The following is a 14,266-nucleotide window of genomic DNA, read 5'->3' as shown; positions in this document are numbered from 1 at the left end:
TAGAGTCTCCATTAATAGGTCTAACTCTAGTATTTCTAATGCTGGAATTTATCAATAACCATAGAATCTGCGCTAATTGCAATGTGCAATGTGTATATATATATATGTGTGTGTGTGTGTGTGTGTGTGTGTGTGTGTGTGTGTGTAAAGAGAGTTCATCATGTTTCACAATCACAACTTCAAAAAATAAAATAAAATAATAAAAATTTGTCTGTGATCTTTTCACTGTTGCTTTTATTCTTGTTTTTTTGTTTTTGAAAATTAAGAAAATGTTACCAATAAAACAAGCCACATTATCAGGAATCTCTGCTAATTGCAATGTACAATATATATATATATATAGAGAGAGAGTTCATCACAACTTCAAAAAATAAGATAAAATAATAAAAATGTGTCTATATTTTTTTACTGTTGTTTTTATTTTTTTTGTTTTGTTTTTGAAAATCAATAAAATGTTCTCAGTAAAACAAGCCACCTCAGCAGGAACAGGCGGTCCAACGCAATTGCATTCGGAAAAAATGCAAAAAAATATAAAAATTCAAAGAAGCGGACTACATTTCCCAGCATGCTCTCCGGCTCCCGCGCAGACTCCGTGCGCCTCCGCGGAGCCCGGGCAGCCTCTCCGCGCTCATGGCTCTCTCCGGGTTGCAGCTGCGGGCCGTGCTCCGCCTCTCCCCGGCCCGCAGCGTCCTCTGGCCCGGCCCGGGGCTCCGCAGCTACGCCAAGAAGGCCGGCGGTAAGCCGGGAGGGGGGCTTTGCAAAGGGAGGCTGGTTGGGGGAACTCTGCACATGGTCAGAGGGCCAGTGTGCTGTATTGCATTGGCCAATTTGCAGGTAGACTGTAGACAATGTTGCAGGTAGACAGTGTATTGCATTGTATTCCTTCCTTTTCCCCTAAAAGGGAGGCTGGTTCGGGGAACTCTGCACATGGTCAGAAGGCCAATGTATTGTATTGCATTGTATTGGCCAATTTGCAGGTAGACAATGTATTGCATTGTATTGGCCAATTTGCAGGTAGACTGCACTGCGCTATGGAGGTTCTGCTTCCTTCCTTTTCCCCTAAAAGGGAGGGTGGTTGGGGGAACTCTGCACATGGTCAGAGGGCCAATGTGTTTTGTTGTATTGTATTGGCCAAATTGCAGGTAGACTGCACCGCACTGTGGAGGTTCTGCTTCTTTCCTTTTCTCCTAAAAGGGAGGCTGGTTGGTGGAACTATGCACATGGTCAGAGGGCCAGTGTGTTGTATTGGCCAATTTGCAGGTAGACTAGACAATGTTGCAGGTAACGTATTGTATTGTATTGGCCAATTTGCAGTTAGACTGCACTGCGCTGTGGAGGTTCTGCTTCCTTCCTTTCCCTCTAAAAGGGAAGCTGATTCGGGGAACTCTGCACATAGTCAGAGGGCCAATGTATTGTATTGCATTGGCCAATTTGCATGTAGACTGCACTGTGCTGTGGAGGTTCTGCTTCCTTCCTTTCCCCCTAAAAGGGAGGCTGGTTGGGGGAACTCTGCACATGGTCAGAGGGCAACCTTTCTACGAAAACTGTACCATTCGGTTCTTCGTTATTGCATCCATCAAAACTTGTTTACACTGTTGAATTTTTCTCAATGCTGCCGGCTTTTTCAGCTGTACACAATCATTATCCATATATTCCAATCTTCTCTGAATGTATGTTCTTTATTCTCTTATTCGATATGTTAGGTCCGCAAGCTGCACATATTCCATCAGCTTAAGTTGGCGTTCTTCTTCGCTCATTTTCCATTTTTGGGCTAACGAAACACGGGCCGCAGTTGCTGCGTACATAAATAGCCTTTTTTGACACCTGAGAATTTCCATCTGAATTATACCCAACAGAAAGGACTCTGTTGGGTTTTTTTTGGGGGGGGTGCTTTTAAACAATTTTTTCCAATTCATTATGAATTATTTCCCCAATACCCTTTTACAGGTTCACCACATATGATAGAATATACACTCATTCTCATTGCATCTCCAGCACTTATCCGATTCCGTCTTATACATCTTAGGAAGCCTACTCAGAGTAAAATACCATGTGTAAATCATTTTCAGGTAGTTCTCCTTCAAAGAATAACATGCTGTAGACTTCAGATCGCTCTGCCAAACTTCCCCCCAGAGATTAAAATCTAAATTATGTCCTATATCTATTGCCCAGTCTCTCATAGAGGTCTTTTGTTTCCCAGCCAATTTTAAGACCTGTTCCTCTTTGGTCCGTTCTCAGCAACCTCAAGGACAATGGAGGCAACATTTCCCCCCCAATTCATTAAGGATCATTTCCCTTCTCTTGCTGTTTTCACCCAGGTGTAAAGATCAGAGGGAAAGGCCCCAGCAAAGAAGACATGAAGGGTCCCGAAGTCTGCAAAGACGCCGCGATCCTCACCACCCACGCCGTGGGGGTCAACATCTACAAGGAAGGCCCAGAGGTAGCTTTGAAGCCGGACTCGGAATATCCAGAATGGTGAGTTTGCGGCAGACAAAGAGCCAACCTTCTGTAGAAATGGAGACATTATTTTTTTAAATTAACAAATCAAGTTTCTAGTCCACAGGGTGTGTGCAAACAGATAGAGATTCAGGGGGCGGTGCATTGAGGAACCTCAGATTTCCTGTTTTGAATCAGAGGAACAGCTTTTTCGGAAAGTTCTCTGCTCCCCCCCCCCCCATGCCTGAAATATATGTGGTAGCCAAGAATACTTTTGATACTGAATCCATAGCATAGAAGTAAGGGTTTTGAATCAATAGTCAAATAGTGGATCTTATTCTGATTGCCCCAGCGAAAAACCTTGCAACCTTTGCTGTCACCTGCTCATCTTGATCTGCCTGGAGAGAGGACACAGTGGCAGTGGCTGGGCGACACGGGATGGACGACAAAAAAGGGGTGATAATCTCATTCCTCAAGTCTTTATCAAGAGGGCAAGCCAGAAGGGCATGCGCCACAAATTCGGGACTGCCGTCTCCACAGGGACGTTTTTCGTGTGGGATCTGTTGGAATCGTCCCTCAAGAACAGCCGAGGGCAAGACATTCAATCTTGCAAGAGTAAAGGCGCGTCTATATTTTAGAATTGCTAGGTGATGCAGATAGCGTGCCGGCGAGTCGAAATGGGAAGGTGGAAAACAGTCATGCCATCGGCAAAATGTCCTTATTGTGGCCAAGTTGTTCTGACGCTCAATATCATTTAAAGGTAAAGGGTAAAGGGACTCCTGACCATTAGGTCCAGTCGTGACCGACTCTGGGGTTGCGGCGATCATCTCATATTCAAATTTCTGTCTTAGACCGGCTTTTCTGTGATGTATGTATGATGTTTCTGGGGGTGGTCTTGATCTACAGGATGGGAATTTCAAAAGTCTTTATAAGGCCTTGCATGCCATTTTTCTGGGTCCCTCCTCTCTCCTGCATGTGTGGGGAGCACCCTGTTGCAACAGATCAATAAAGATCAAACTTACTAGCTGCTTTGCTTCTCAATATTCTCTGGTTGGCCTCTGTTATCTTCTCCTACCCATAGGGAACCTATGTAAGGACTCTATATGGGCTCTTGGATATACCCCATAAGGGAAAAGGGCAATTTTTGTTTACAACAACCGTCGCGCCAGGCTGGCTCTCGCAATTGTCTCTCCAGCTTTCTCGGCTCACCCCGTCGCCTTTCCCTTCCAGGCTTTTCCAGATGCACCTTGGGCCCCCCAAGAAGCTGGAGGAGCTCGACCCGGAGACCCACGAATATTGGCGGAAGCTGCGGAAGCTGAACACTTGGCAGGAAAACAAACTGAAGAAGGTCCGGTCGTTTTGATGCGGAGAGCTGTGAAAGCGGTGGTTGGCTGCTGGGAAAGGAACTTATTTTCTATTTTTATGTCTCCCTTTGGTGTAAAAGTTGGCCAATAAAAACCTCGACCCTGCAGGGTAGTCCCTGTGATTTTCCTCCTCCTCTTCTTCCTCTAAATTATTTTATTGCATTTTTTAAAAACCACAAAAAAGAAACATAAATCGCTGGATACTGTGGAGAGTGATTTCCTGAACAGCCTGTGCTTTTTACTACAGTGGTCTCTTGGTTCTCAAACTTAATCCATTCCACAAGTCCGTTCCAAAACCAAAGCGTTCCAAAACCAAGGCTTGCTTTCCCCTACAAAGGAATGCAACATGGATTAATCCATCCCAGACTTTTAAAAACAACCCCTAAAATAGCAATTTAACATGAACTTTACTATCTAATGAGCATTGATCCATAAAATGAAAGCAATAAACAATGTACTGATGTTACACGATCAATCAGTAGCTGAACTGGGTTCCACACAGTCACCAAAAAATAAAAAGCCACAAACAAAAATGCAAAATAAATAGCAAAAGAAGGGAATGTGTAACTAAAGTTATAAATACGGATGATTGTCAGAGACGCTGAAGGAAGTTCAAAAAAGAAATAATTTGTTGTATTTTGGATAAAATTGTATAACTGTTTGGAAAATTAATAAAAATTTATTTAAAAACAAACAAACAAAATAAATAGCAAAAACAGACAGACCTCAGTGTAACACTCAGAACGGAAGCGTGGCACTCAAAACGGAGCATGTTTGGCTTCTGAAAATTTTGCAAACCGGAACACTTACTTCCGGGTTTGCAGTGTTTGGGTTCCAAGGCGTTTGAGAACCAAGGGACCGCTGTATTTTCTTTCAGTTGCGCAGCCGAGATGTAGGGATGCCCGGGACCCAGTTTTGGCAGCTACAGACACTCCACTTTTAATTGTTCTCCCAGATGTGGAAGGGAGGAGAAAAGGGAACCGGGAGATTCCAGAATCAAATCAGAAACACTGTTATCCAGGACCGTCCCTGGAAAATCAGGGCACTTGGAGGGTACGTGAGCCCCACGCTGGGCAAAAGATTCCTGCATTTTCAACGGGCTGGACTAGATGACTCTAGGGGCCCCTTCCAACTCTGCAATTCTAGGTGGGGCAATGATTTGGCTGTTTAAGGCAGCTTCTAATGTCTGTCATTGTCCTTGGGAGAAGGGCAATGACAGGCCTAGACAGCATCTTGAGAAGTAGAGACATCACCTTGCCAACAAAGGTCCGTACAGTTAAAGCTCTGGTTTTCCCAGTAGTGATGTATGGAAGTGAGAGCTGGACCATAAAGAAGGCTGATCGCCGAAGAATGGATGCTTTTGAATTCTGGTGCTGGAGGAGACTCTGGAGAGTCCCATGGACTGCAAGAAGATCCAACCTCTCCATTCGGAAGGAAATCAGCCCTGAGCGCTCACTGGAAGGACAGATCCTGAAGCTGAGGCTCCAAGACTTTGGCCACCTCAGGAGAAGAGAAGACTCCCTGGGAAAGACCCTGATGTTGGGAAAGATGGAGGGCACAAGGAGAAGGGGACGACAGAGGACGAGATGGTGGGACAGTGTTCTCGAAGCTGCCAGCATGAGTTTGACCAAACTGCGGGAGGCAGTGGAAGACAGGAGGGCCTGGCGTTCTCTGATCCAGGGGGTCACGAAGAGGCGGACACGACTAAACAACAACAACAACAAAACGTCTGAAACAATTCAGTATATTCTTTTGTGCTGAGTTAGGCTTGCAAAGGTTTGAAGGTATTTTTTTAAGGAAATTAAAAAATCTTCGCTTTCGACATGGGTTTCCCCAGACATTTCAAACATGTCAATCAAATATACATAATACACACGCAGATATATGCACAATATATTTCACATTCAGTAGCCATCAAAAATGACCCAAACCTACCCTCACCTTTGTGAATCATGTTTAGTATCAAAATGCGCAGACTTCCAGCTGTCTACAAGGAACAAAGTTGCATTTTCAGCTGAATTTGGGGAGAAACCACTTGCATTTTGATAAGAAACCCGATTTGCAATGGAACATTTTTGATTGCAGTTGTTAGCACAGCAAAGTTCTCCTTTGGTCCCGCCGTTCCGCCGCGAGACCTACCCCTCTACCCTTTCCTCCCCTTTCCTAGCTCTACGCTCCCGTCCGCAGCTCGCCCGCCTTGGCAACAGAGGAAGGCGAAGCGGAGGCCATAGAGATGCACGCCGGAGGAATAGAGTGCCGCTCTTCGCTCCATAGAAAAACAACCCAACCACCGGAAGTGAGGCGGCGGCGGCCGGAAAGCGGAAGTCGCTGCCCTCCCCAGGAGGAAGTGGGCGGGGCCCAGAGGAGGGGCGGGGCCAGGAGGGAGGGAGGGATTCAGGTGAGGAGGAGGAGGAGGAGGGAGGAAGAGCAGGTGAGGAAGGAAGGGGGGCTACCTGGGGGGAGGGGGAGGCCTTTGGGGGGGGGCTTAACCGGGGGGGGTGAACCTTTGTGGGGGGGGGAGGAAAGAAAGAGGAAGGCAATGGGTCTTATTTGGGGGGGGTATAATATGGTTATTTTTGGGGGGTCTCAAATATGTGGGGGGGCCCTAAAATTATGTGGGGTGGGGGCTTTTGACTTGGGGGGCAGAGAAGGGAGGAGGAAAACGGGTCCTATTTGGGGGGAGAGGTAAGTGGGTGTTTTTTTTGGGGGAGTGGTTTTTTTGGGGGGGCGCAGGAACTATTATGGTTATTTGTGGGGGGGCGGGACTCGTCTTGGGTGGGGGGTGGGCGACGTCTCAAGTGCCCCCAATGGGCTACAGGGGAGAAAATTGGTGTTTTTTAGGGGGGGGGGGAGAGAGAGGATAGGCAGTAAGCATTTTTTTTTCCGTGGGGGGGGGGGCTTTTGTGGTTGCTGCTAATGGTTAGATAACATGGGGGGTGTTGATAGAAGGAGAGAAACCCAGGGGAAGGCTGCTATGGGGTGGAATATTGGGGTTTTTTTGTGGGGGGGGGAGCAGGACGAAATGAACAAGGATAGAAATAATTGAGGTCCTTCTTGATGGTGGGGCGCTATTATTATTATTATTATTATTATTATTATTATTATTATGGGAGGTGGAGATTCAGAAAGAGCCCAGATAATGAAGGGAATTGGGGGGGGGGGGTGTAAGAGAAGGGTGCAGGTGGGACAATGGAGGAAGAGATCTGCTTGAAGGAAGGGGGGTGGGAAACTAATAGGGCCAGGTGTGGGTTTGTTTGGGGTTTTTTGGGGGGGGGACGCGGAATAAGCTGCAATAGACGTTCCTTGAGAGGCTTAGAGACGGAGGCGGCGTGTGTGTTTGACAGCGCCTAGGTGGGGTGATTTGTGTGTATTGGGGGGGGGAGTGGGAGGAATCTGGGGAGAGGGGGAAGAGAAACTTGGAGGGGGGGGTTAGGTAAAGAGAAAACCGGGCGGTGGGGGGTTGGCGTCGAAGCAGGAAAGGTCTTGATGGAGATGATGGAGATGGGAGAGGTGAGATGTCATAATCAGGGCTGGGTGGTGAAAATTGAGGGTTTTTTTGTGGTGGGGGGACTGTAAAGAACAGGAAAAATAGCCCCCTGGGGTGTGCGAAGAAAAGCAATGTTGGTTAGGGGGGCGGTTTTAGTGATGGGGGGGACACGGACGGACCAGAAAGGAGTCTTGGTTTGCGAAGGACAGAAAATAGAGGCTGCAGTTTGCAGAAAGAGTGGTGGGTGTGGTATCTGCAGAACCGTAATACAGTATTCTCTATTCTTTTTCTTCCATACATACATATAATCTCTCCCCCCACCCTGCATGTGTCTCCCTAATCTCTCCCCCCACCCTGCATGTGTCTTGCATCAAGCCCCTTCTTCGCACAGACACTGCAGAGCTTTGACTGAATGTTCTCGAACCCCTTTCGGATGAATGGGCTGTCCTTTCTAACCATCCTGGGGGGAGGGTGTGGGGGAACCGGAGAATTTTTTGGAAAGAAAAGAAGATAGGATTTATCTGTACAACTGTCCTCTCCTCCCTTCCTCCCCCCCCCCCCCCGGAGAAAATCCCTTTCCACCCAAAATATAGCAGCAGGCACAAAAACACACACCCACACCCATCATGAATCCGCAAATTTAATTCAACTGCGGTTTTCCAGAAGGATTATTAGGGCAGCGCACGGTGGATTTGCATGCTGGTCAGAGAGAAGACAGGGACTGAGAGGGAAGGATTTGCGGAGGGGGATTTGCAGGTTATGGGGAGAAGGCTTGCCAGAGTGAAGATGGGGGGGGGGGGAGAGATTTGGCAATTTGGTCCAGTGGTTTACCCACCACGCTGATAAAGGGGAAAGTTAAGATTCCTTCCAGTTTTTGTTTTTAAGATTCCTTCCAGTTTTTGTTTTTAACAGAAATAAGACCACTGCAGGAAATACTTCATTTGGCTTGATTTTTCTGGAAACTTTGGTTGACCATTGCAAATTTTGTTATTTTAATTAAGTGAGGGGGTATCCAAGCACTGAATGGCAGCGAGAGTCTGCACGGTTTCAGGAAGGGGGTCTTTTCCCCTCCGACCTAGAGATCCCATGGCATTTTTGGGGGGGGGGAATTAAACTGCATGTAAAACCGATGTTGTGCCTCCAAGCTACACACTTTCATTTGTTTTATTTTTTAAAAAGTAAGATTGCAGTCCTCATGGCGCTCCAAATCAGACGATGGTTTAAATGGGAAGCTGAATCAGATGGTTGATCCTTCTGGCTTGTCTTACACTGACTGGCAGCAGCCCTCCAGCCTTAACCTGGAAATCCCGGGCTGGGATTGAATCTGGGACTTTGCAGAGGCTCTGCCCCCTGAGCTGTCGCCCTTCTAAAAATGAAATAAAAATAAAAAGAAGCTGGGATAGCTCAGTCGGCAGAGCACCAGACTCTGAATTTCAGGGTTGTGGGTTCAAGTTGTGCAGAAGATTCTGCATTGCAGGGGGTTGGTCTAGATGACCCAGGGGGTCCCTCCGAACTCTATGATTCTGTGATTCGGCAGCTCCTGTTCAAATGAGCCCTGTTCTATGGTCCTCAATAAAACAGGACTATGGGAAGCAGAGAAGAGGCCTTCCCCTCCATCTGGAAATAAATTACCGGTAGTTTCAGCCCCCAGTTGCTTTAGATTAAATTTGCATTTGATCAAACAATGCCGGCCGACAAAATATCTTTAGATCAGGAATCTGTGGCGCTGTAAATATTGCAAGGCTATGACTCCCATTGGCTGATTGGCTGCTGGTGGTGATACAGTGGTACCCTGGGTTACAGATGCTTCAGGTTACAGACGCTTCAGGTTACAGACTCCGCTAACCCAGAAATAGTACCTCGGGTTAAGAACTTTGCTTCAGGAGGAGAACAGAAATCGCACGGCGGCAGAGGGAGGCCCCATTAGCTAAAGTGGTGCTTCAGGTTAAGAACAGTTTCAGGTTAAGAACGGACCTCTGAAACGAATTAAGTACTTAACCAGAGGTACCACTGTATCTGACTTTTAGAAGACATCTGAAGGCAGCCCTGTTTAGGGAAGTTTTTGATGTTTGATGTTTTATCGTGTTTTTAATACAGCGGTACCTCAGGTTAAGTACTTAATTCGTTCCAGAGGTCTGTTCTTAACCTGAAGCACCACTTTAGCTAATGGGGCCTCTGGCGGCCGCTGCGCTGCCAGAGCATGATTTCTGTTCTCATCCTGAAGCAAAGTTCTTAACCTGAGGTACTATTTCTGGGTTAGCAGACTCTGTAACCTGAAGCATATGTAACCTGAAGCGTATGTAACCCGAGATACCACTGTACAGTGGTACCTCGGGTTACAGACACTTTGGGTCACAAACTCCGCTAACCAGGAAGTGGTTGCTCCAGGTTAAGAACTTTGCCCCAGGATAAGAACGGAAATTGCGCGCCAGCGGTGCAGCAGCAACAGGAGGCCCCATTAGCGAAAGTGTGCCTCAGGTTAAGAAGCATTTCAGGTTAAGAACGGACCGCTGGAACGAATTAAGTTCTTAACCCGAGGTACCACTGGATTCCGTTGGGAGCCGCCCAGAGTGGCTGGGGAAACCCAGCCAGATGAGTGGGGTGTAAATAATAAATTATTCTCGTGTGCGCCGGCTAGCACACCAGGGCTTCAAGCAGGCCGGCCAGGGATTGAGCCTTGCAGCCTTTCGCACCCAAAGCAACAGCTGCTCTACCAGTGAGCTACGGCCTTGCTCCGAACGACACCCTGGGACCCCATTGTGACGAGACCCTCGTCTCTCTCCGAGCGCCCCCTCTGATCCCCACCCCTCCTTTCTCTCCCTCCAGTGCCCCGCCGGCAGCTGTTTCTGAGCAATGACCTCCAAAGCCAAGAAGCGAGTGGTGCTGCCCACGCGCCCCGACCCCCCCAGCACGGAGCAGATTCTCGAAGATGTGCAGCGCGCCCAGCCCAACGACCCCGTCTTCGTCCTCCTGGCCGAGCCCAGCGAAGGTAACCAGAGCCCCCTTTCCCCATGGGGCTTGTTCACGTACCTTGCCTCCCAGAACCAAGAGAGGAATGAAGCGGGAGGAACAAAGGCAAGACACCGAGGCTCAGTCTCAGATTGCTTTGGGGGAAACCCTGGAGAAGAAGAGACATAGACAGCTGTGGGGAGATGGGCAGCTTTAGTTTTAGCAGCTGATATTGTGGGGATAGAGGGACGCAGGTGGCGCTGTGGGTAAAAGCCTCAGCGCCTAGGGCTTGCCGATCGAAAGGTCGGCGGTTCAAATCCCTGCGGCGGGGTGCGCTCCCGTTGTTCGGTCCCAGCGCCTGCCAACCTAGCAGTTCGAAAGCACCTCCGGGTGCAAGTAGATAAATAGGGACCGCTTACCAGCGGGAAGGTAAACGGCGTTTCCGTGTGCGGCTCTGGCTCTGGCCAGAGCAGCGATGTCACGCTGGCCACGTGACCCGGAAGTGTCTCCGGACAGCGCTGGCCCCTGGCCTCTTAAGTGAGATGGGCGCACAACCCCAGAGTCTGTCAAGACTGGCCCGTACGGGCAGGGGTACCTTTACCTTTTACTATTGTGGGGATGGTGGTGCTGTGGGTTAAACCAAAGAGCCTAGGACTTGCCGATCAGAAGGTCGGCGGTTCGAATCCCCGCAATGACGGGGTGAGCTCCCGTTGCTCGGTCCCTGCTCCTGCCAACCTAGCAGTTCGAAAGCACGTCAAAGTGCAAGTAGATAAATAGATACCGCTCCGGTGGGAAGGTAAACGGCGTTTCCGTGCGCTGCTCTGGTTCGCCAGAAGCGGCTTAGTCCTGCTGGCCACATGACCTGGAAGCTGTACGCCAGCTCCCTCGGCCAAGAAAGCAAGATGAGCGCCGCAACCCCAGAGTCGGCCACGAGTGTGGCAGATGAAAGTGATGGACTATATGGGAATGGCAGAAATGACGGGCAGAATCCAAGACCAGGGAGAAGAGTCGGCGGAAGAAGATTGGAAAAAAATTAAAGACTACTTACAGAAATATTGTAAAATTAATGAATGTTAGAATGATGTTGGATAGAAATTAAGTGGTTTCCAGCTGTAATGTTTTAAGGGAATATGAGAAACAGGTTTAGAAACAGGTTAAAACTTAATGGTAAGGATTTGCTGAACTAACAATTTGAATTGGAATACAAAAAAGGGAGGTATGAGGAGGTCCGGGAAACATGTTAAAGGAAAACGAGAAATGGAAAATCTGCATGTTTTATTTATTTTTATTTTTTTAATTATTTTTACTTCTGTATTTTTGTTATTATTTTTTACTCTTTCTTTTTCTTTTTACTGTTATTGTATTAAAAACCTTCATAAATATTCTATATAAAAAAAAAGAGTCGGCCACGACTGGACCTAATGGTCAGGAGTCCCTTTACCTTTACCTTTTATAGCAATAACAATTGTAGTCACAGCCATGCCGATGATGATGTTATTATTGTTGATGGCTCAGTCAGTAGAGCATGCGACTCTTAATCCCAAGGGTTGTGGGTTCGAGTCCCATGCAAGAAATTCACCTTCTCCTTTTCGTTTTGATTTTCATCCGCCCTGGAAAAACACACCTCCATTGTTTTTTCTCTCTCCCTCTTCCTGCGCTCAGATTTGCCCTCCCCAACCAAGAACGAAGACCCCGAGGCCAAGCGCGAGCGCCTCTACCGGCTGACCCAGTCCTACGTGGAAATGAACCACCGCCTCCAGATGGCCTGCAGCCTCCTCAAGGAGAAGTGCGAGGAGCTCAAGCTGGCCGGAGCGACTCTAGAGCAGGGGATCTTGGAGATGAAGCAGAGAGCCTTGTGAGATGACGCCCGCTCCGGGAGGCGGGCCAGCGACGAAGCGCCCCGAGCAGCCAGCCCGTATCGCGCCCCTGCTGTGCGCGGCGGCGGCTCCAGCATGCATAAGCTACACCACTCAAACACTGTCTGTGTGCTCAGTCTTGTGAATGTGTGCCAAAGCAGTTGCCCTGTTCCACGCCGCCTTGACGACGGCGCGGTTTGCCTCCCCAGATTTCATGACATCCGCTCTCCCTTCCGGGGCCTTGTTTCATTTCGTCCGCACAGACTTAAGGCAAGCTGTTACCGTCGGGCGCTCTCCCTTCTAAGCTGGGACAGGTGGACTTTTGAGGGTAGGGGCTGGGCGAACAGGGAGGGTTAGCCCGCTTTTATTTTTGCCGTTTTTCTTCGTTCCCCCGCATTTTTGCGTCACTTCGGCCATGACAACCCCTTTGCCCCGTTACGACTTCTCCCTCTGGTACTGCCTGGATGACGACGCCGTCGCCACCGCCATCTGCCAGCTCCTGGCAGAGCACGGCTTCCGAGGGTACGTCGAGCACCAGGACCACGTGGCGGGGCGGCCGGAGCTCTCCGCGGTGGGCGAGGTCATCCAGGCGAGCCGTGTGGCCATCCTCCTCCTGACGCCCCACTCGGTGGCCGACCCCTGGTGCCGGCGGGTGGCCGAGTGGAACCTCGACCACGCGGTGCACCGGGAGGGGGCGAAGGTCATCCCCGTCTACGTGGGCGTCTCGCAGGAGGAAATGCCCCCGGCTCTGAGGCACCTGAACGGACTCGAGTACGGCGAGAGATTCTTCAAACAGAGGCTGCTCTCCAGCCTGCGAAAAGCAGGGCCCCGCGGGCAGACCCCGCGCCCCTCCAGCGTGAGCGGCGCAAAGAAGGGAGCCGGCTTCTGACGAACTCGGGGAAGGGAGCAGGGGTGGGGTAGGGCGGTAGCTCGACGGCTTCCAGATTCATTTTGGTGTTTTGACGTAGGCTCCATCGTGACGTGGGTTTGGTGACTGTGAACGGAATTCCCACTAGATTTGTGCCTAGAGCTGATTTGTCAGGAAAGTGAAACAGAAGTTGTCTGTGTCTGGGGGTCCGGGGGCGGGGGGGGGGGACGGAGAGGAAAGGGAGGGGGCGTCATTTGTTCATTTGTCGGGATGGGTGTTTCAGTATGGAAAGGGGGAAAAGCTAGGTCCCGAGGCTGCTGGTTCTCACCTCTGGTTTAACTTAAGGAGCTGTTATTAAAATGCAGTTTTCGGACAACGTTCAGCTCTCTGCGTTTATGTACCTAGGCAGTCGCTGTTTTCACAGTGGCAACGCGGTGGCCTAAACCACAGAGCCTCTTGGGCTTGCCGATCGGAAGGTCAGTGGTTCGATTGCCCGCTATGGGGTGATCTCCCATTGCTCTGTCCCAGTTCCTGCCAACCTAGCAGTTCGAAAGCACGCCAGAGTGCAAGTAGATAAATAGGTACCGCTCTGGCGGGAAGGTAAACGGTGTTTCCGTGTGCTGCTCTGCGTTCGCCAGAAGCTGTTTAGTCCTGCTGGCCACATGACCCGGAAAGCTGTCTGCGGACAAACGCCGGCTCCCTCAGCCTGAAAGCAAGATGAGCGCCACAACCCCAGAGTTGCCCTTGACTGGACTTTACCGTCCAGGGGTCCTTTACCTTTTTTAAACTTTTACGCAGATGTCCCTTATAGGAAACCCACAAGCGGAATTTTAATGTATTCTTAATCTTTGTTGGAAGCCGCCCAGAGTGGCTGGGGAAACCCAGCCAGATAGGCGGGGTACAAATAATACTGTATATTTTGCTCTATAAGACTCACTTTTTCCCTCCTAAAAAGTAAGGGGAAATGTGTGTGTGTCTTATGGAGCGAATGCAGGCTGCACAGCTATCCCAGAAGCCAGAACAGCAAGAGGGATTGCTGCTTTCGCTGCGCAGCGGTCCCTCTTGCTGTTCTGGCTTCTGAGATTCAGAATATTTTTTTTTCTTGTTTTCCTCCTCCAAAAACTAGGTGCGTCTTATGGTCTGGTGCATCTTATAGAGTGAAAAATACGGTATATAGGCTTCTCCCTCCCCTACAGACGTTTCCAGCAGCTGGTATTCAGACGCACCGCTGCCTCCGACTGTGGAAGGCAGAGCATAGCTAGTAGCTTTTGATATTCCTGTCCTCCGTGAATCTATTTCATCCCAT

General features: G+C 49.2%; 2 protein-coding genes across 3 annotated transcripts; both read left to right on the top strand.

Annotated features, from left to right (window-relative positions):
• Nucleotides 1-584: 584 nt before the first annotated feature.
• On the top strand, nucleotides 585-3,905 carry MRPL54 (mitochondrial ribosomal protein L54). The gene is made up of 3 exons (XM_083720824.1): nucleotides 585-736; nucleotides 2,319-2,475; nucleotides 3,667-3,905. The coding sequence occupies exons 1-3, from the start codon at nucleotides 631-633 to the stop codon at nucleotides 3,797-3,799; spliced, it is 396 nt and encodes a 131-aa protein (XP_083576950.1). The 5' UTR covers nucleotides 585-630; the 3' UTR covers nucleotides 3,800-3,905.
• A 2,246-nt stretch (nucleotides 3,906-6,151) lies between these two features.
• On the top strand, nucleotides 6,152-13,336 carry LOC310835849 (UPF0449 protein C19orf25). Of its 2 annotated transcripts, none has more exons than XM_083720834.1 (3): nucleotides 6,152-6,231; nucleotides 10,114-10,276; nucleotides 11,899-13,336. In XM_083720834.1, exons 2-3 carry the CDS (start codon nucleotides 10,141-10,143, stop codon nucleotides 12,093-12,095), a joined length of 333 nt encoding a protein of 110 aa, XP_083576960.1. In that variant the 5' UTR covers nucleotides 6,152-6,231; nucleotides 10,114-10,140; the 3' UTR covers nucleotides 12,096-13,336. The 2 variants fall into 2 exon arrangements, with proteins under 2 accessions (XP_083576960.1, XP_083576961.1); XM_083720835.1 differs by lacking the exon at nucleotides 6,152-6,231 and adding an exon at nucleotides 9,795-10,003.
• The last annotated feature ends 930 nt before the right edge of the window (nucleotides 13,337-14,266 follow it).

The sequence above is a fragment of the Podarcis gaigeae genome (assembly GCF_964106915.1).
Source record: "Podarcis gaigeae genome assembly, chromosome: 18".
In the NCBI taxonomy this organism is placed as follows: domain Eukaryota; kingdom Metazoa; phylum Chordata; class Lepidosauria; order Squamata; family Lacertidae; genus Podarcis; species Podarcis gaigeae.
Note: the sequence above shows the minus strand (reverse complement) of the source record. Positions and strands in the feature narration are given on the sequence as shown.